The 20,688-nt window shown below is 40.7% G+C and overlaps 2 protein-coding genes across 5 annotated transcripts in view; both read right to left on the minus strand.

The window, feature by feature from the left end:
• erbin (erbb2 interacting protein) overlaps positions 1–10,308 on the minus strand; it is a 53,540-nt gene extending 43,232 nt beyond the window's left edge. The window contains exon 1 of one of the 3 annotated variants that reach the window (XM_041959688.1): positions 9,671–10,308. The gene's annotated coding sequence lies outside the window, so the exon portion shown is untranslated. The remainder of the gene's footprint in view (positions 1–9,670) is intronic. The other 2 variants (XM_041959687.1, XM_041959686.1) reach the window with 2 other exon arrangements.
• Positions 10,309–10,536: 228 nt separating this feature from the next.
• nln (neurolysin (metallopeptidase M3 family)) lies at positions 10,537–20,665 on the minus strand. 2 transcript variants are annotated; one of them, XM_041960312.1, is made up of 13 exons: positions 20,629–20,665; positions 18,379–18,629; positions 17,267–17,415; positions 16,679–16,783; positions 16,335–16,437; positions 16,083–16,243; positions 14,485–14,620; positions 13,630–13,996; positions 12,693–12,894; positions 12,415–12,601; positions 12,188–12,316; positions 11,760–11,896; positions 10,537–11,673 (listed from the first exon to the last, which is right to left on the minus strand). In XM_041960312.1, the coding sequence occupies exons 2-13, from the start codon at positions 18,605–18,607 to the stop codon at positions 11,521–11,523; spliced, it is 2,058 nt and encodes a 685-aa protein (XP_041816246.1). In that variant the 5' UTR covers positions 18,608–18,629; positions 20,629–20,665; the 3' UTR covers positions 10,537–11,520. The 2 variants fall into 2 exon arrangements, with proteins under 2 accessions (XP_041816246.1, XP_041816245.1); XM_041960311.1 differs by having other exon boundaries at positions 20,522–20,663.
• Between the last annotated feature and the right edge of the window lie 23 nt (positions 20,666–20,688).

Consider the following 20,688-nt stretch of genomic DNA (forward strand, 5'->3'; position numbering starts at 1 on the left):
TTACATGGAAAGTTTTGGCAGTGCACCAGTTGCTTTCTATCAGCTGCAGCATGCTAGTCCGCTTAGCCTTGTTAGCCAAGCTCATGTAGTGCCACTGTCATCCGAATGGCACACCAAAATAAAAGACCAGAGCTGATCATTCGGATGTGTAGTTTAGGAGAACGAGACAGAAACAGACTATTCATTCAGGCATCCTCTCAAGGCAGATTTGGACCAAAGCAATAACTAATGCTGAGGGACAGTTTATCTCTGCGGATACTCAACGATATTCCGGCAAAAAGAATATAGAAGTTAAGCATTTGGTGATTGAGCCTGGCTACAATGTGCATTCACATGTGCGTTTCACTCTGCCTGTTATGTCTGCCATGTGTAAACGAGTACAAGCTCCACTTGTTCAGCAATTATCAGCAGGTTAGTTTTGACAAAGTGTGACTGACATTTGTGCTATGCATTTGAGTGCTTTGAGTGTTACAGTCAGAATTGTGGCTGATGAGGAACTGCTGAATGTTTACAGTTTTTAAAATGAGTGACAAAGATAATTATTTTCTACATTTCTACGTTTCCCTGCTGTACCGAAAACATACCAAACTGTGATCCCAAAATTAAGGTACATACTGAACTGTGAATTTTGTGTACTGTTACACCGCCAGTCTCTTGCAATACATACAGTGTTGCTGAATTGATCATTTACCTAATCCCTTGTGAGTGATGGTGGAAAACTGCCAAAATCCAAAACAAATAATGGGATTAGATTAAGCTCCTGTGAGATCTTTGCTCACATGTTCCATGGTACATGTTAATTATCTGTCAAATTTAGGTCAAAAGAGCCGCTTTGCCTCTCATCATGTTAAATTATGCTTTGCAACTGTGGAAGCTAAAGTTTGACAAAAAATTTGACTTGTCAGCAAATACTTCAGTAACTACAGAGGGCTGTTGAATGGAGGTGGAATTTATTAATATAATGAATATGTACTGAAATAGCCAGGCTCCTCCTGTGTGCCAAGTTAGTCCTGCATGAGGACACACAAGAGGCACAGAGAGAAACAAAAGCGGTTCAGGACTGCACTGCTAAAGCATCGGTGCAACAGAGATTGTACCGCACAGAGAAAATGTTCTAGTTTAAGTGAAACCTGTCTGTTTATAAAGGTAATCCAGCTCGCTTAAAAAACAAGAACCTGAACAAGACTCAGCCCAGAAATTTGTCAGAGCACAACACAAGAGTATATTGTCTGTGCATGTCTGGTAAAGCATTAGCCTCGCCAGCTGATCTGAGACAAACTGAGCCAGCTAAAAGATAGGATCATCCCTCCACTATCCTCGTCGAGCACAATGGAGCTACAGAGCAGGAAAGAGGGAGGGAGGGGAGAAGAGGCAAAAAATGAGGGGAGGAGAAAGAGAAATTCTGACTTATTCATAGTGTCTCCCAATCAGCAGCTAACACATTGGATTGCAGTGACACTCATTAGTTTCTGCTCCACTTCCTCTTGGGCGCCTTTATCCTCGTCTCATCTATTTGGGATACCGAACCTTGCCAAACAAAAGTTCCCTCCGTCACACACTAGAATAAAGCAATGGAAGCGTCAATTTTTAAACTGGGGGTGGTGTTGAGGGACTGCAGCTACACCAACAGCCTCCTCTTGCAGCTACTTGCAGCTCAGACAGCCCCCATCAGCACTGCAGCCACACTGTGAAGGAAATCACCTGCACCTTCTTTACATAAGTTCCATCAATGAGGAAGTACTTCGTCCTGTGCACAATAAGGTTTATGCTGCATCAGGAAATTGTGTGCTCATAAATTAAACATTATTTAAAAAGTGTAGCTGATACATTGCTTTTACTTTGTGTATTAATGCAATCTGACAGTGTGCATCCAGCATTTCTCTGTAAACTTTAATTCAATGGGTGACAATTTTAAGAGAGGATGCTAAAAACCTTAAATCTAAATTTACTATGATTTTTTTAAAGGTACAAATAATAACCAACATGTTTGTATGTTTGGTAAACAAACAGCAACCAGGAGTTTGTTGTAGTTTTTTTTTTAAATAGCTCAAGCTATTCTACCTTAAACTTACTGTTTTTTTATAAATGGACCTTCAAGCTGCAAAAGGCACCTTAAAGACTTCCTAATAAAACTCAGACATGTGTATGTTCTGGAGGGTGGAGACATTAGACATAAAATTACCCAACATAACCCCTAACCATAACAGTGATCATAAAAAATTTAACGGGCCTTTCTCGTCAAACTTTACAAAAAACAAAAAAAGCAGGGCTTCTGTTCTTTATGCAGCCAATTACTGAGAAGGGGACAAGTAATAGAGTTGCTTGTTTGTTTTGTTTGCTATGGTAATAATGTCATTCTTTTTCATTAGCGAGCTAATTGAGTATTGATAATTCCAGTTTCTCTGTTCTTTCTGTCCAGGCTGTTCCTCTGCTCTGCTAACAGACTCTGCAGAACACTGTAAACTAAAATCTAATTTGGCTTGTGCTCAGACTGCTGTCAGATACACAAAGACTAGTACACTCACTGCAGTTATAAGGTGTGTTCGTTTTAATGACATCAGCACTGAAAGATGATACTCGCCAATCAGGCGGGAACGGACATGACTTGTAAGTTCTTTAGCACTAGCGGTCAACAGTTGTAAACACAGAGCGATACTAAAACTGCAATCTGTCACATGACATCACAGGCAGGCGGTGGTGTATTAGGGTCAGGGAACAAGGTGCTGACCAGCCTGTGCCTGTTCAGCCCGTTTAAATCGCAGCACAGTGCTGAAATTGAAGGCCAGTCATGGAGCTTCTTTAAAACCACCACTTTGCCTGTGCAAACAAACCAGCTTTTAGATTGGAATTACATTGCCATTCTTAGCCAACAGTGAGCTGTGTATTTTTTGCAATAAAACACAGGTTGTGTGAGGCTTTTACAAATTAAAAGCTCTAAAAAACAAGTGTGATTCCACCAAAAAGACACTGTGGATGCAATGACTCAAAGCAGGCATCCACATATGTGGTCAAATACATCATAGACCGCACTGGAGGGCCATTTAGTTAATTTTTGTGTGTGTGAGCAGATGTAAATGGCATTTTTGTGCCAATGCTGTTATTGACTGTCACACAAGCAGCAACAACAAACCACAATCTCCTTGAGCAACATTAACATTATGGATCCCTGTACATGGATTGTAAACAAGACAAACGGTATCATTTCCACTGGGGAATGTCAGCGGGGGAGGCAAGAATTGATGCCCATTGCTTTGACTTTGAGGATGGGAGGTGGAAATGGAGGTGATGTAAATGCTAATTTCAATGTAGAGCAGGGAACAATATCTGATCACAAGCAGTCACTTATATGCATGAGCTGCACTTGAACTGGATGTTGACTGTAATCAGTAAACATAACCAGATATGAATAAAGAGCAGATGCTGTGTCTCCTCATCACTCCAACATACCAGGATATCGATTCTGGGCAACCTGCCTCATGAAACCAGTTATCAATTGTTTTTGTTAACCCTGGCCTTCTCCATCGCGCTATGAAACATGTACAAACAGTCTATCAGATGCCACATACAGATTCAGATTGAAACAGCACAGCACAAAATATTTATAAACTAACTGATTTCTTGGCTGCATGTTCCTCTGCGGTGAATATGAATGAACATGAATATGAATGAGCTAGGCTGCACTGAGCCAAAACACTGTCCCAAACCTGATCAAAAAATTCTTTTCATTTTATTTTTGAACAGTATACATACACTAACTCAGGGATAATATCACATATTTGAACTAGCAAACTGTAGTTTGTGAGAAACCTAATTTCATGGACAGATTTTGCCTAAAAATAAGCCACAGTATAAACACAGGCAATAAAATATATTAAATTTGATATTACTACAAATACTGTGGCTCTGACCAAGTGTTTCTACTCCTCTTTAAACATGCTGCCTTGCAAAAATCCCTGTTTTTGACACGTTCCTTATGTTGGGGATGCTTGGCAGTGGATGACTGCACACACCCAGGATATTGCACTTTTCTTCAGTCATGAATTTTGCATGTCTTGTTTATAAGTTATATAAAATACATGCTGATGTATTGGCACTGTGCTGAGGTACTGTTGCCCAACCTAATACAAAGTTGGGTCCAGGCAGCTTATCATTTGTCGACAGCCTGAATACAATGCATTGCCCAGCCTACAGCACATAAAATCAGGCTATGCAGTATGAAGGCAGCTTATTGCAGAGATATGACGCTTATCTGTAGCTGATATTGCAACAGACGTTTCTTGCAGTGTTTACTTCTACGTAGAACTTTTCTTTCCTCTTTGGCAATTTGAACTCTTTCAAAATTCTTACATTACATAAGTTCTTGTACATATATGTCATGTTTTTTTGTTCATTTTAATTTTTTCCCAAGTGTTATGAGTTTGGGCCTGTTCACAGCTTGCTCCAATGTGGTGTCTTAATCAGCCAGTAGACACCAAACTAAAGAAGGATTACGCTTCATGAACATATCTGCTGATAGACAGCAAGACTGTCAGAGGCAGAGGCTGATTTTTCTCCTAACTGGGTCACAGAGGCAGGGAAATCATTAGGGAGAAACTGAATGCACAGATGTATATTAGAACAGATAGAACAGCATATCAAATAATATGCAAATTCATATTTTCCCACAAATACAGAGTCAAAATATAGACTCACAAAACTTGTTATGGACCATCCATCTGCTGGCTGAAAGGCCTTCATTGCACTTGATGGGCTATTCATTCAATATTAATAGCTACCGTTACTAATGTACATTACCTGCTATTTATTAAGGTTTAATAGCCAGTGGCCAACAGACCAAGAAAAAAAAATCTATAAACATGGACTTCTTTGAGTCTTTTATCATAATGAAAAACAGTGGTGGTTAAGCACTGCTGCGGACCCACAGAGCATCCTCTGATTGTAAATCAAAATCACCTGCTACAAGTGTGCTAATAAAATACATATAAATCAATAACCCTCAAACATCAGATATTTTCATATGTCATATCAGACAAAATTCAGTACAGAGGGGTCTTTTTATACAGCTTGAGTAAGGTTAGTGGGACTGAAATGTTGCTATAAATTATAAATATCAGCTCGGGACATCCCTAGACTGAATATAGCCTGCTCCAGATCAAGTTAGCTGTGCAGTTTAAGTTACCATGGTGATCTACCCGAATGAAGAGTGTGCCACTGTTGTGACACTAAAAAGTCCCCTAACCCCATTCAATCATACAGAGGAACATGCACAGCCATAACACCTGTGTGGGGGCCTGGCAACAACTATCTTTACGAAAAGAAAAACCAAAAAATGTACACACTGCTATCGTGCACCCAGATCTTCTTCATGGGGATGACAAAGGTTTGGTCACAAATGATCTCCCTCAGGTGGCTGACTAATCTCATGACCTTGCTTTGTCACATAACCACACTTGCAATGTCGAAACTGTAGCCACTGCTTGCGATCGAATCATCCATTGTTTTGCACTCTGCTGCATGCTTTCACCTGCTTTAAGGAGTAGCACAAGCCCTTCTTGGCAACCAAACACTTCCCCTATCAATACCCTCGGCAAGGATTCAGCAGGATCGAGGAAAACCCATGGAAAGGCACAAGGGAAAACATTACACAGAGATCTCCAGCCGAAACCAGTTCGTGCACATGCATAAACACTGCATTTTGCTAATAGCTTGAACAAAGATGTCGCACCAGTTCAAACACTGAAACTGTGTGTAGAGTGGAGAGCTGTGACAGAAGTTGGTAGGAAAAGCCAACACCATTTTTACCTCCTCTCTGTTGTAGCCAAGCTGGAAGAGATGTGACAAACACCAGAAATGGAACGGGTGGGCTTTCTTCCCCTCGGTAACCTCTAAAGCAAAATGCATGCCTACATGGATGAGCAACGTTACCGCTCTAGGCTCAGGACACTCAGGCTTATCTTTAGCCTCCACACTGAGATGATAACACCTCTATGGTCCATTAAACAATAGATGTTTCTGGGGAGTTTAAAACAACAACACAGAGGCTACTGATGTGAAGAACTTTAAGTAACTGACATTAATTGCTTGTGTGGACCTCCAGCGAATATCATCGGATCATAATCTGGGGATGATCTGAGGATAACATCATCATGGACCAATTGGACCAGTTTGTTCCCAGTAGAGCACACATGTCCCCAATCTCTACAATAACGCACTGCTTCCCACATGCTGAGAATTTATTTGTGGTGGTGTGCTTATATAAAATGTTATTGCCAATGGGAGTCAACCTTACACTGACTTTTGGTGTCCTTTATTATCCTCATGTCCTTGTGGCTCCGCCAACCAGTCAAGTCACCAGTCGAGGTCACTGTGGCCTTGATCTTTTGGCCACCAAAATCTAACCAGTTTGGTTTCTCATCAGCACAGAGGCGCAAAAATCAGGTATCGAGCTGCAACTTACAGTCTTTTTCACTATCAATTAATCTGCAGGGTTGCATGATAACTTTGGCACATCACAGGTAACACAGATAAAGGCTTTAACATGAAATCTCAGTACGGGTCCAAATACATATTTCTGCTGTTGTGATGGAGGTTTACTGAAAAGGGGTTGAACGTTTTTTTCAGAGGGAAGGAGGACAACCCCGTTTCAAAAAATACATGCGGGCAAAGCATTACGTGGAGATTTCACCGGGCATGGCGACATTTTGTTCTGGCTGCCATGCAGTTTTGTTCCACGTGGCTTCAAACCACACAAGGAGCTTGATACATCAAAAACATCAAAAACAGACTAGCCGCGTACTCTAAGCGGAGCAGAGCGGAGAGCCGCTTCTGAAATGCACTGTGGTGCTTCTGGAGAAATCACGGCCCCATTGTGGTCAGAACCTGATGTGTCCCAGGGGAATTTAAAGGTTAGTCTCACAACAACAAAAAAAACCCTGTCAAATCTTTTATAGGGCAAATCCATATTAGTGTAAAGCCTAAATAGATCATACTTGTGTTAACTTATTGAAACGCTGGACTGAATAAAACATCTCCCAGCTACAACATATTACATTCAAAACACAAATTGGCACAGTCACACTGGGAAAACTGCTACTGTCTCAGTGCACACTGGCTCATTGCCTAACAACATTTTCCCACAGGTTTGGTCAACACCATCACCTGCAACTTGTCAGCAATGTCACATGAGTGTGTTGTCATTACACACACGCTCAACAGCTTCATTGTTTACACATTGCTCACTCATTGCTCGAGCATAGTTCTCTTTCCTTTTCACCACAACTGTAGAGGAAACATCTGAATCACTTCAGGGCTTGATTTGCTAAAGCTGGGATAGGGAAATGTGCACGTATATGCTTACACAAGCAAGAATATTTAAAAAGATGAAAAAAAAAGCTGCTCTATGTGGTACAAAGTGTCATTAGGCAAACCCACTTACAGTCGCAGCCATCACCGCAATACATTTCCTCACCGGCACTTAGCGTGATCAAAAAGTCCAACTAATAATTTGTTTTCTTTAAAGAAATCCAACTCTTCTAGAGGACCCTCTTACGAAATCAAACAGCCCTTTTCTCATGAACAGACATCCACTGGCTCACACTTAAGGATCTCAGTGTCCCCTTTCAATGGGAATTACATCACCTTAAGGAAGTAAAGATAACATTTCATTGGGCTTTTAAAGGTATTGCCATCAAGGAAAACCAGACTGAGTTTAGAGCTGTTGAACAAAGCACGCTGGGGCTGTTTAAAAGATATAATAAATAAATACAAAGATAAAACAAGTTTAAACCTGGGTGACCTAGGCTTAATCCATCAAGAGTTGTATTTGTCCAAGCCAAAGCATAATATAGAGATAAGGGGAAAAAAAAGTACAATGGAAGCATTACAGGATTAACCATTATGCAGCGTCTGTAATGAAGATAAGGAAAAATGTTGCTTTTTGTTGAAAGCCATTGTCAAGCTTTCTTTCATGGCACAACCAACTATTTTGCTAGAACAACACTACTCTGGCATTAGTGTGAGAAAAGACCAGTGCCATAAAGGGCCTTTAGAGTGAACCTTATCTTCCTTCCCAGATAAGGTCCGCTGTAAATGATCATAGCAGGAAGGAGGAAAATTAAAATGTGCACCAAAGGCTGAAAACACACCCCTGCAGTGAGACTTAGTGTTTGTTTCTGTGATTTACGCCTGGACATATTAAAGATCAGAGATGCATAACACTACTTGCTTCTGATTAGATGAATGGCCAAAAAATTTCAACATGGAAAGGAAGGCAGAAGAATAACACAACAATGTATTACAACAGTTTGAGGAAATGACCCCGAACTCTGGAGACACCGAGATGTCAGATTATGCACACCATGATACAAAATTATTATGATTAAATGGATAATAATGTACAAACAGCTGGGCACCAGCTCTTAGATAATGGGCCTACAACAATGACAAGTGGCAGCTGATATGTCACTGTCTTTGTTGACATTTTCTCACAACAAGACGGTCTTTGAAGACTTATCAGGTACTGTTTTACTGCATGACAATGCCAGTCACTGAAGGCATCACAAGCCTTCTCTGCAGTTCAACAAGCAGGCTTTAGGACATTTATCTACTCATAGACGCCAGCAGTATTTGTGAGCTGTCTTAACACACCATGCGTCCTCTCTTTCAAGTTTCAAAGATTAGTCCAGCTGGCTCAAGTTTGCATTTTGATTAGCTTTTTCGATTTATAGCCTTATAGCTATTCACTCTGGATGGGTGAACCCTACAACGCAAGGGTAATGTCAAACTGCCAGCACCACAAAGCATTCGCGGATGTAGCTCAGGTGTTGGCACCTTGCTGTTGTTTTCACCTGAATGTTACTCGCTTCACGGCTTCCTGGGATTTCTCTGGGCTGCCTCTCTTGACAGCATTTTCCCCGAGAGGCGATAAGCAAAACGGCGAAAAACACAAGCCGGCGAGGATGGACGCATCCGCCGAAATCCACCCCCCCCCCCCAAAAAAAAAAAAAAAAAAAAATCAGACCTGGAGATTAGCTCCGCCATCTATCTGAAATCTTAACAGGATTAAAATCACATTGGAGTTAAGTGGGGATGGTAATCTGATTAGCGAAGTGGTGAGAAAATGAAAACGCCGATATGTTGAGTGTACAGTAATCCGTCGAGGCGCCCCGCAACAAAAGATGTGACTGCTGTTCAACTGCAGCTGTAACGTTAATGACGGACTCATACTGTGGATAGCAGTAAAAAAATATATCCAGGTTAACAGCTGGCACTTTTAAACGTACTAGATTGCGTTATATTTGATATTCCGGTAACTCCGAATAGACGAGACGCAGACCAGCACCACTGCAAATAGGCAGCCATGTACAGCTGTTTGGTGTGAAACCAACCGAAAATAACGTTCCAGACAGCTGCTTATATCTCATTACCGTCCAAACCCACCATCATATTACAACATAAACATGGACACAGTCATCATTAAGCCGGTACCGCTCAGAGGAAGCTCTAACAGTATAATTTTAATGCTTAAATTGACTGAATTAATGTAAAACTCAAGTCGGACAGCATCAGAATCGGACCCCAGCGGCACTACGCTGCAGCTAGCTGTGATGTTAGCATGTTGTATGGGGCCCCACAGATAGAAGCAGTAACTTGCGCAAACAAAGAGACTTACCTAAATTACCGTCGAGTCAGCGTCTCATTTAATGGTGTCCAGGTTATGAGAAGAGGGACACTATCCAAAAAATATTTCGACGAGTTGGCATTAGCTAGCTTCACAGATTCTCTTGAGGGCAGTTCAATTTGCAGTTTGCTAGTGTTAGCAGCTAGCTACCGTTGCCCACTTAAAGAGCAACTCGAAGCTGGCCCAGTACGCACATTCTCCTCAGCGAGCCGTTGTTTAACGTTTTCGTCTACAGTTGTTTTCGCACTTAAAAAGTATTTACCTGCCAACTGTTACTCAACAAATTAGTCGAAGGCGAAAACACGCGAAAAATGGTCCTTAATTGGTAAGACTTAATGACAGAGCATTAAAAAAAATCCAAAATGTCCACGACATTCAGCAAGGAAATACAAAAGGCAAAAATGCGTACGACCTCCGGCAGAGCGAAACCTTTCTGTGCCGCACCCAGGTGTTTTCAGTCATAATCTCCTCTCGTTTAATCGGGCAGCTTTGACAGAGCCGAGTTGAAGCTACATGGAGGCTGTTTCAGAACAACATGAAGCGGTGGGTTTCTTCTGCGCGACCTCTGTGCCTACATGTAGGAGTGGGCTGTCCACCAGAAGTCGCCTTTCCAGCTCCGGAGTCCCCGTGATGATGCCTTCACTATCTCACCCAGACCCTGACACTGAATCCCGGTGAACTCCCTCGAGCCATCTGCTTGACAACATTTTTCTCTCTCTGATTAGATCCAGGAAAGGTATCACACTGACTATATAATTATGAGCTTATACCACTCAAAAGCGAGACATATTAAGCATGTATACATAAAGATATTGGCACTATTTACACAAGTGTGGCCATTCATTGCAAAGTCCTACATGAATGGGGATTTTATTTAAATAAACAAAACAGGAATTCTCAGCGCGGACGGTGTTATTCCAAAAAGAACAATCTTTCCTCACTATATTAAACTCACATACCAGTATTTGCTATCTTGTGGCGCCCCCTGGTGTATACACAACTTTTTTCCTTGCAGGGGAATTTTAATAAGTTCCCAAAATATGCAAAACCCCCCTCTTCCACAAAACACATTCCCCTAATCCTGTTCGTGAGAAGAGAGATTTGGGGATATTTCATCACATTAGCCGAAAGCCTTTTAAGGGGGAATTTCTGGATAAATATCGCAGGCATTAACAATATGGCTTTGTGAGCTATTTGGCTTGAACACGAGCAGTTATGACATTGTATGCTGTGTGTAAGACTTTGTCCTTTTAACATTTTCAAATCTTTCTGTAGATTGGACATAGGGTCTAATCACTACATGTCTATATCTGTAAATATATACATTTCAATCTTTTAACGTAATGGAAATATGATGTATTGGCTGCCTCACAAAGACACAATGAGCACTGTGTTAGCATCTCCAACAGCCTTTGGTGATCTTTGAAGTACTGTATCACTTTAAAAAAATCCAGGTGATTTTCAGAGTGCACATAACTTACAGTCGTGCATGCACCGACTACACCTTTTCCATGGAGGAGATTCTGACATGTCACAGCAGGAAAAGGGCAGGCGTAAATAATTGAATGAATGATGGCTCGGTTCCATTTAGCTGCTTCCTTTTAAGGGTTGTGCATAATGTGCATGCTGGATCATTAATGTTATTAATAACAAGTATCATCATGAGGACCCTCCATGATTTACTGTACATTTAAACAGCTGCCAAGAGGTAGAAATCACCAAGTGGAAAAACTTAAACCCAGTAATAATGCACTTCATGTAAAGCCATTTCTCTACAGACATGGACCCTGCATCTAGACACTTAAAAATATGCATCGCTTTGACAAAGTGGTCTAATCTGATTATAATGTTTCAGTTTCCTGTGATCTAATCAGTCCTTTGCACTGAAAGAAGGCATCCTGACACGGTGAACGTCCGAGGAAGGTTTTCAGCATGTCCATCCCATCCACCGAGCCACCTGCTTCCAGAATCACCCCTCTGTACTCTTTTCCAACCTGAGTTAAAGCACACGAGCACAAATAAAGACATTTTCCAAAAAATGAGATGATACATAGCTGAATATATTCATAACGAGACCCACCTTTGGATTCATAATGCCTTCCTTTTTAAATCGACTGAAGAAAATGTCCATGGAGTAGACTTCACTCCACAGATAGCTATAGTACTGACCATCGTATCCTCCAGCCAAGTGGCTGAAACTGGCTGTCATATTGGTACCTGCAGAGAACAGAGCTTTGTCAAGACATCAAAGTGGCCTTTTTACAAATCATTAGCACAAGTAGCAAAAAGAAAAAGGCCTACTGTTTGCATTTTACACAAGAAATGAAACAAAAACCAATGAGGTATTTATTGTATTTCAAGTTTAATAAATTGAGGTGTTTATTTGTCCTCAGAGGAGACAAATAAATAAATAAATACTCTCAATTCTCATCACTGCTAAATGAATAAATTAAGCTTAATAGCCACCATTTGCCTTATAATACAACTGTTGCTATTGCTACAACTGACCTGGTGTAGCGGGAACACCCAGGATGTCCTGGCAGTGCTTTGCAAACACCTCAGTTGTATCTGCATGAGGGCTGGTGTGTAGCGACTGATCCACTTTACTGAGGACTACCTGACGGAGGTTCATCAGTCCTGAAGAGGATAAACAAGTCAACACATCCACAGACTCTCCTGATTTCTGCATAAATATGGCAGAGGTGTATCATTTTGTGAAAATGAAAGTGTCTGACCAGTGTTGGCTACTCTGGATGCGATCAGTTTGTCCAGCAGGTTGTCTGGGATTGGGGTGCCGTCCTTGTAGTGGCCAGACATTCTCCTCAGAGGCTCCTTCTCCCAAACCCAGTTCTCAAGCATCTGTGAAGGCACCTCCACAAAGTCCGTCTCCACCAGGGTCCCACTGAATTCTGAAAAAGCGGTCTGGCACAAACACAGAGAAAGTTCAAACTCTATTGTTGGAATTAACATACGACAAACAGGAAGCGAACACAACAAAACGGATAATTCCTACCTGAGAGCAGAGCTCGTGCATAACATGACCAAACTCATGAAAATAAGTCTCCACTTCATGGTGCTGGAGGAGAGAGGGCCAACCTTTTCTGGGCTTGGTAAAGTTAGCCACCATGGCTGCCACTGGAAGCCTGCGTTTTCCATCAGGGCCTCTGCAGCCGGGCTGGAGTCCAAAGCAGGCTGCATGGCCATACTTTCCTTCCCTGGTGGAAGAGAAGGACGCAGATGTCACACAGCAAGACTGAATCTCAACATTAACATGGCATTTCCAACAACTCAAATGCAGAGAAATCTGGAATTTTATTCAATGAAACAGTGTGTTTCAGTTGGTCGCCTTTTCAATGGCTCATTTCCCCTTTAACCCCTTTAACTGCTATAACTTCCAGGGAAACATGAGAAACATCAGATTATACGAAGGAAGTTGGACGAACGTGACTAAACATTAATAAATAAACGTGAATAACACTTCAATATGTTTTCTCATCTGTGCCTGAGTCACGTGATAGAGTTTGATTGGCAATGGTGGTTGTTTAATGATGAAGACAACAATTTCCATGATCCCACCCTACATCATGACATTAACTACATGTTTTGTTATTGTTTTGACTGAGAGACCTCTAGCAGCAGAAATCACATACTGTGCATTTAACCAGCAACCATTTTAATAATATCAAATTAATCATTGAAGTTTTCAAGCAAAAATGTCACAGATTCCCTCGTTCCAGCGTCTCAGTTGTGACGATCTGCTGCTTTTCTCTGCTTTATGTGATAGTGAATGGGATATCTTTGGATTTTTAACTGTTGCACACAAAAAAATAAGACATTTCAAGACATTTAAAAGGCTATAGGGAATTGCAACAGGCATCTTTCACAATTTCTGACGCTTAATACGAGTAATACTTAATCAAGGGTATCAGCAAATGTTATATATTCCCCACCTTGGATGTAAGTCCAGGTAGAACTGGCCAACCTCCTCTCCTGTTTTAGCGTCCTGGGCTGAGTAAAGCTTGACGTTTTCATGCCACACGTGAGCGCGTTCCACCTCCGTGAATGTGAGGCCCAGCAGCTCCTGGTAGATACCAAGCAGTCCTTCTGTCACCACGTCAAGCGGGAAATACTCGATCAGTTTGTCCTTGTTCACAGCAAACTTGCACTGCTCCACTTGATTCATGTAGTAGGGAAGGTCCCAGGCGTTGATCTGTCCGTCAAACTGGTGGCCCTTCATCAAGCACTCCCGCTTCTTCAGCGCCAGAATGTACTTCCTCTCCTTGACTCCAACTGGCTTCAGCGTTTCATAGAATGAGTCTGTGAAGTGGGAAACATGCAAAGTGGAATATTTTTAAATAGAAAACAATTACAGCAGGAGTTTTTTTTCTACACCAACCACATAATCATCACTTCTATTAAAGTCTACATATTTTGTATTATCAGTTTTGTCCTTTCTCGACAGAAGTTGTATGATTGTCTCTTTGACAAGATTTGTACTATAATAACAAGGCACTGCCGCTAATTCAGCCCCTTTCCACTTTGACATATGTCCATGTGTGCCACAGGCATGCAGTGCAACATATACTACATTACATGCAACAGGCGTGTTGCGGAGGCGTAGCATTCCTCTCCTCTAGTTGAGCCTATATCTACTTCCCCGTCCACCCCATCCATCTGTCCAATGAAGTTTATTTTTCTAATGCCAAGCCGTTCTCAGATGGCGCGAGTCTTCATCTTAAATCACAAAGAACATTTGTAAGTGAGCATGTGTGGCTGTGGGGTGAGATAAGGCCAAAGGGTCATACCTAAAAACTCAGACACATTGCTTGCATTCTTGGCCATGTTAATCTCCAGCACATAGTTCGCATGGCTACTGTAACCAAGTAAGTCTGCGACCTTTGCCCTCAGTTGTATCAACTCCTCCAGGATCGCTGTGTTTACCTGGAAAAAAGAAAAGCTGTAGAATAAGAGATGCAGATCAGCAGTGGTGGAAGAAGGATTTTGATCCTTTACTTTAGTAAAAACAGCAATACAACAAGTAAAATGTTCCCTGTCAGTGTTTTTTTTAATTATATCTGATGTTTGTGGATTAATATTACTGCTGCATTAATGTGTATGTTGTATTTTACTGCTGTAGATGTTTAAGGCTGAGCTCATTTTAACTACTTTACACACTGTTAGCTAATTTAATCCACAGCAATGCATCATATTCTATAAGATCATTTGATTGTCTGTAGCGTGGCTGTCCTGTGAGAACCACATATCTCGGAAAAACAGCCTGTTTTCAGCATTGTGACGATGCATTTTACAGCTGATCCAAGAGGCTTTTTAAAGAGTTCATGTAGCTGAAGAAGGAGGAGAATTTTTTCAAGACATAAAGGAACACTTGAAAGGGAAAAAAATCAAAATCACAAAATGTGCTTTTCACAGGACAAGCAGGGTATGAAAATTGTAATCTGAAAAGTAGCTGTCAGACAAAATCAGTGACGTAAAAACTACAATATCTGCCTCTGAGATGTAACGGAGTACAAGAATAAAGATGCAGAAACTGGAAATACTGAATTAAACTCAAATTTGTAGTTAAGTACAACACTTGAGTAAATGTACTGGATTACATTCCACCACCGCTGATCATCTCATATATACACACAACAGAAACATCTGATAAAAAATTTCGCTCATTAAAGTTATAATCCTGAAGATTTTAGCCCTGGTTGATTTGGTGACACCTGATTCCTGGCAGCAGCAAATACTCTCCAAACAGCTAAACAAACTCATGCTGTTTTAATAAAGAAGTCCATCAGTGCCTTTTTCCATCGTACCACAAGAACACACGGCACAACAGCTGGACACACAAAAAAGGAGTTGGAGGTGCGCTGCCTGCAACTCCTTATGTAACAGCCGCTCCTTCCTGCTCCACCTCATGTTTCACGGGCTGAACACTTTTAATGTGAAGCAGCAGCAGTAGGAAACGTTTGGTTTGCATTGGCAGCAATTTAATACAGCTCTGATTTGGCTGTCAGGAGAGTGAACAGTTAACAGTGTGGCTTATATCAATTAGATAAAATTACAAACAGTAGAGCTGGATTACACGCATGCATCATATCCTGTGATATCCTTGTGCGTAGGTAGGTAATTTGAATCTGGCGCAGGAATAGCTGTATATCGAAATAACTTCCAATTACTGAATGTAAATACATCGAATGGCTGCTGCTGAGAAAAAGACTTCCATAAATAAAATGAGAATCTTGAGGATTACAACTTTAAAGTATATTGTTTGTAAATTGCAGCTCTATTTCTTCAGATAGGGCTGCAGGTGTATATGGACAAGTTAAAAACAGACAAGAACTGCTGTGGTCAGGAAAGTGAAGGATAAACAGGTCTATTATCAGACCCCAGTTACCTCTTTACACCTGCTGTGAAAAGCGGTTTCCATCTTCCTCCTGGTCTCAGGATTGTGACACCTCTTCATCAAGGGATAGTAATGAGGATATTCAAGTGTCACTTTAAAACGCCCATCTGCTGTCTTGTCCAGTCCATTGAGATAGCTATCAGCTAGCCCACCTTAACATAGAGAGGACGACAACACGAATGAATATCAAAGCATATTCATGATGCACGACAGTTCATCAGAGTTTAATGCATAGAAGCTCACCCAACTCATGCTCAGAAAACACAAGGAACGTGTTGTCCTCATTCAGATTCTTGTTGAACTCTATGGAGAGTTCACTTATAAGCTTGGAGGTTCTTTTTATTTCCTTGGGAGAGGAAAGGAGCACAGTGTTAGCGGGGAGGGAAAGTCAAGGAGACGGGAAGTTTAAACTGATTTTCAGGATGTGACACGATCCTTCAAGAAATACAAACAGAATTTGTGATCCGTATATAAACACAAGAGCAGCCTACAAATCAAACTTCAAAATAAAAGACTGGTACTTCCTATCACTTCAATAATGATCAGCTTGTCTTTTGATAGCGGATCCAGATCACACATTGCATTACCTCCTGTATATCTTTAGACAGGTGCAATCCTTTCCTCTTGCCCAATGTAACAAGCCTGTCTATGAATCGCCTTTCTTCAGGTGAAAGGTCGTCTTGGAGTGTTACCTGTCAAAAAAATCAAAAAACAAAACACACTCCTTTTTATAGGCAGAATTATGGCTAAATTTATTCATGCTGCATGTCAGCCAGCCGCTCCTGCGTGGAATACGATATGCCATTGGCTACCGCTAGTTAGATCAGATTAAATGTCTTTCCGAAGCTAAATAAAAGCCTGTGGTGGGGTATGTGGGTATGGTATCCTTGGTCTTAATATAAAACACTTAACTCCTTGTATATCATTTTTTGCCCTTTGGCTGACATGAAATGTGAAAATAATCTATCGTTGGCATAGCTACTGCGATAATGCATCAAATCATCACACATCAGATTTAACTAGCTTCAAATCTATTTGTGTTACATTAAGATGACTTCAACACCTCATTATTATCTTAGTGGACTTGAGGCCTGATTAAAGGACAGTTTAGAGATCAACCTTCATGTTTTGGGTCATGTTTATGTGCAGGTAGGTGAATGTGACATGAGGCGTACCTGCAGGGCAGTGATTCGCTTGAACACATCTTCCCTCATACTTATCTCCACATCAAACTCAGACAGTTTCTTGTCTGCTTCTGTGCTCGCTGTCCGGACCTCTTTAGAAGGACAAACATACTGGGGGAAGTCAAGAACATGACGTGATGCTGAGGGAAAAGAATGAACACAAAAGACATCATGAATGTTACTATGACTTGTGAAACAAAAGTAGTGTGATGCATTAGAAAAAAAAATGAAGGCAGGTTAATTATTTTTTGTCACAGACCAAAGCCAATAATGTTTAAGTCTGTCTCAATTAGGGTTGCAACCAGAAATTATTTTTATTGTTACTTAATCTGTTGATTATTTTCTATATTTCTTCTTTATTTATTTTCATTAATTGATGGGTTGTTTGGTCTATAAAATGTGAGAAAATGGTGCAAATGTGGATGAAGTTTTAGATAATCAGTTTACTGTGTTGAAGAGTGAAGATCCAGAAAATATTCACATTTAAGAACCCGGAATCAGAGCATTTTGACTATTTCTTAACTTAAAAAATTACTCAAACATCAATTATCAATTATCAAATAGTTAGTGATTAATTCAATAGCTGACAACTAATCCATTAATCAATTAATCATTGCAGCTCTGGTCTCAATACTTTGCGATGTCCTACTGAAGATCTAAATCTTCAAAAACAGGTCTGGTTTTATTTTTGAAAAAAGCTTACCAGATTCCTAAAACAGCTTTCTAGTTTTTAACAAACGTTACACAAATTGGAGTAATTACAATTTTTGTTGGGGACTATTTTTAGCTGAGGATGAATACACATTTGGTGCTACGGTTAATATTTAAATGTATATGGGATTTATTAAAAAAAAAAAACAAAAACAAATACAGTGACCATGTTCATAGTAATGAAGGAACATGTCACTCAGTGCAACAGTGAGGCTCACCGATGTGCTTTTAATAGTTCCTGGACAACAATGAAGCTCTGTGGAACAGAGCTTTTGGCTACATGGATGATATTTGCTCGTAGAATCAATTCATTGTTGGTTTTGGTCTTTTCGTGCAATTGCTGACAACAAGAAAAATGTAGAATATCACAAGACTTATCCTTTAAGACTTACAGGCATAATCCATCTTGACATTAGCCAAGGCTTTCAGGGTGTTTTCGACAGTAACATTTTCTATCTTTAGAGATCCGATGTCATCGTACACCTTCTTTACTCTGTTTATCAAGCAGTCTGTTGTGGTCCTGATCTCAGCTGGTGACAGGTCCCATCTCAGGGTGTTTCTCTTATTTCCTGCCAGAGAGCAGTCTCTGGCAGGTATCACAGATCCATTCTGGATGGTCATTCTCAGGGCAGGTTTGGAGACGCTGTAGAAATTCAAACCAGTTTAACCTCAAAACTTTAGAATTACATTTCATCAAGTGCGTAGGTTTGCACATGGATGCAGGGGCATGTCCCTACCAGTATCTATATTTGAAGTCATATTATATAGATATATATCATTCCAGTGTGCCCTTCCAGAGGCTACGTCTCCGAGACTACTAATTTCGGCATGCTATGCTAGCATTTGATTGGCTGAAAGGCTCACATCATGTGCACATTTGATATTTGAAATATCAACTGTCAGAGACAGAACATGAGAGCTGATCAGGGTGTGCTGGTCATGGTGATTTATTACAGTCAGTTCATACCTGAAGCATGGGCAAAAATTTAGTCTTTCATTTGACTTTCCTGTAGTGCCTGCACTGCACACATAATATACTTTAATCCATTTCATACTTTGTAGATATCATGCATGATGCCACCAAAACAGAGAAGGTACATCAGGAGCTTTTACACTGCCCAGAGTGTAAGTAATAGGTAGTAAACTAACAAGAAAGTAGCCACTTTGCTTTAAAATAAAAACTTGCTGGCTACCTAATGTCAGTGTGGAATACAATGTCAACTGATGTTAGTTAACCATGTTAGCTGGCATTAACTCACAAGCTAACCCTGGCTTCTGTCATCTGTAGGCTAGCAGTCAGGTTGCTGACAGGCGTAATTTTAAAATGGGCGGATATATTGAAAAGTTATTTAAATTTCAATCCAAGAAATAGATAGTGAACTAACTATCCAGTAGCCATGTTGATTTAAAATAAAAACCTGCTGGCTACCTAACAGTGTGGAAAATAATGTCAACTGATGTTAGTTAACCATGTTAGCTAGTGCTAACTAGCAAATTAACCCTGGTTTCTGTAATCTGTAGGCTAGTAGTCAGGTTGCTAACAGGCATACATTTAAAATGGGTAAATACATCAAAATATAATTTTAATTTCAGTCTAATTGGACGTAAACTAACTAGTCATTAGCCACGTTGGTTTAAAATGAAAACCTGCTGCCTGACGTTAGCAGCCTTTGCAGAGTGGAAAATAATGTCAACTGTCGATAGATAATCATGTTAGCTAGCGTTAACTCGCAAGCTAACCATGGCTTCTGTCATCTGTAGGCTAGCAGCCAGGTTGCTAACAGGAGGACATATGAAAGTATGATTTGAATTTCAGTCTAGAATCCCCATGAAAATGTCACCTTTAATAAATTATTTTTTCATGCAGGGAACACAGCAGCAAGCTAAAGACATAGCGTTGGCTGATGAGGAAACAGGTGCAGCTTCAGGGTTTCAGGTGAGGTCCTAATCATGAATAAAAGTTTGGAATTATAGGGAGGGATCCGAATTTAAGATAGTATAAAGATATAAGCTTAGTTAGCAGTAAGTTAGCATATTTGGTGATGTGTGTATTTTGGAAAAATAAATACCAATGACCAATGACCAAAACTACGCCCTTGCATTTCAGATTAAAGGCGAATGATAGATCTTAACAGGTGGCACTAACACAAGTAATAAATTCTTCAAAGTCACACTTGAAACGTGCTTCACATGTTTTCCATGCTAAGCGGTGACCTTTTCTCCGGGTCCAGTCTGTGTAGGGTTTCAGTGCATGGCAGCGGGTTGCCTTTCAAAACAAGTTCATATAAAAGCGAGGGATAACTGTAGCGGCAGCCAAAACCTCCCAACACCGCAGTGACATTTAAAGTGCTCATCAGCAAGAAACGTCAGCTATCACTTTAATGCCTTTTTTATGATTAACAGGTGTAACTATAATACACAGCAATTACGAATTAGTTGTATGTAGCTGGTGGCTGTCCACTAATCTGTCGCTCAGGTGTGAAATGAACAGATTTAACACGGCAGCTGTCAAACGGTACTTAGACTGAAGCATACCTGCAAAGCGTTCGGCAGAGCACAACTCTTAACGCACACATGCCGGCGGTTTCATGCGTCTTCCGTACAATAAGCCCCCCCAAAAAGCACACTTCCCGTCCTCTTACAATGCAGGTCGGTCCCAGCAGCAGTAGCAGCAGCAGCTCCGGGTCCCGTCTCCCTCCCGC

Source organism: Chelmon rostratus, chromosome 19 (assembly GCF_017976325.1).
Source record: "Chelmon rostratus isolate fCheRos1 chromosome 19, fCheRos1.pri, whole genome shotgun sequence".
In the NCBI taxonomy this organism is placed as follows: Eukaryota; Metazoa; Chordata; class Actinopteri; order Chaetodontiformes; family Chaetodontidae; genus Chelmon; species Chelmon rostratus.

Bases quoted from the DNA above. Each gene is read 5' to 3' on its own strand.
- nln (XM_041960311.1), bottom strand. From the start codon at position 20,562: ATGTGTGCGTTAAGAGTTGTGCTCTGCCGAACGCTTTGCAG. The intron at 16,244-16,334 runs GTGAGCTTCTAT...CTCTATGTTAAG, and splicing joins GTTTTCTGAGCATGAGTTGG to GTGGGCTAGCTGATAGCTAT. The intron at 12,317-12,414 runs GTCAGACACTTT...TATCCTCTTCAG, and splicing joins ATCCAGAGTAGCCAACACTG to GACTGATGAACCTCCGTCAG.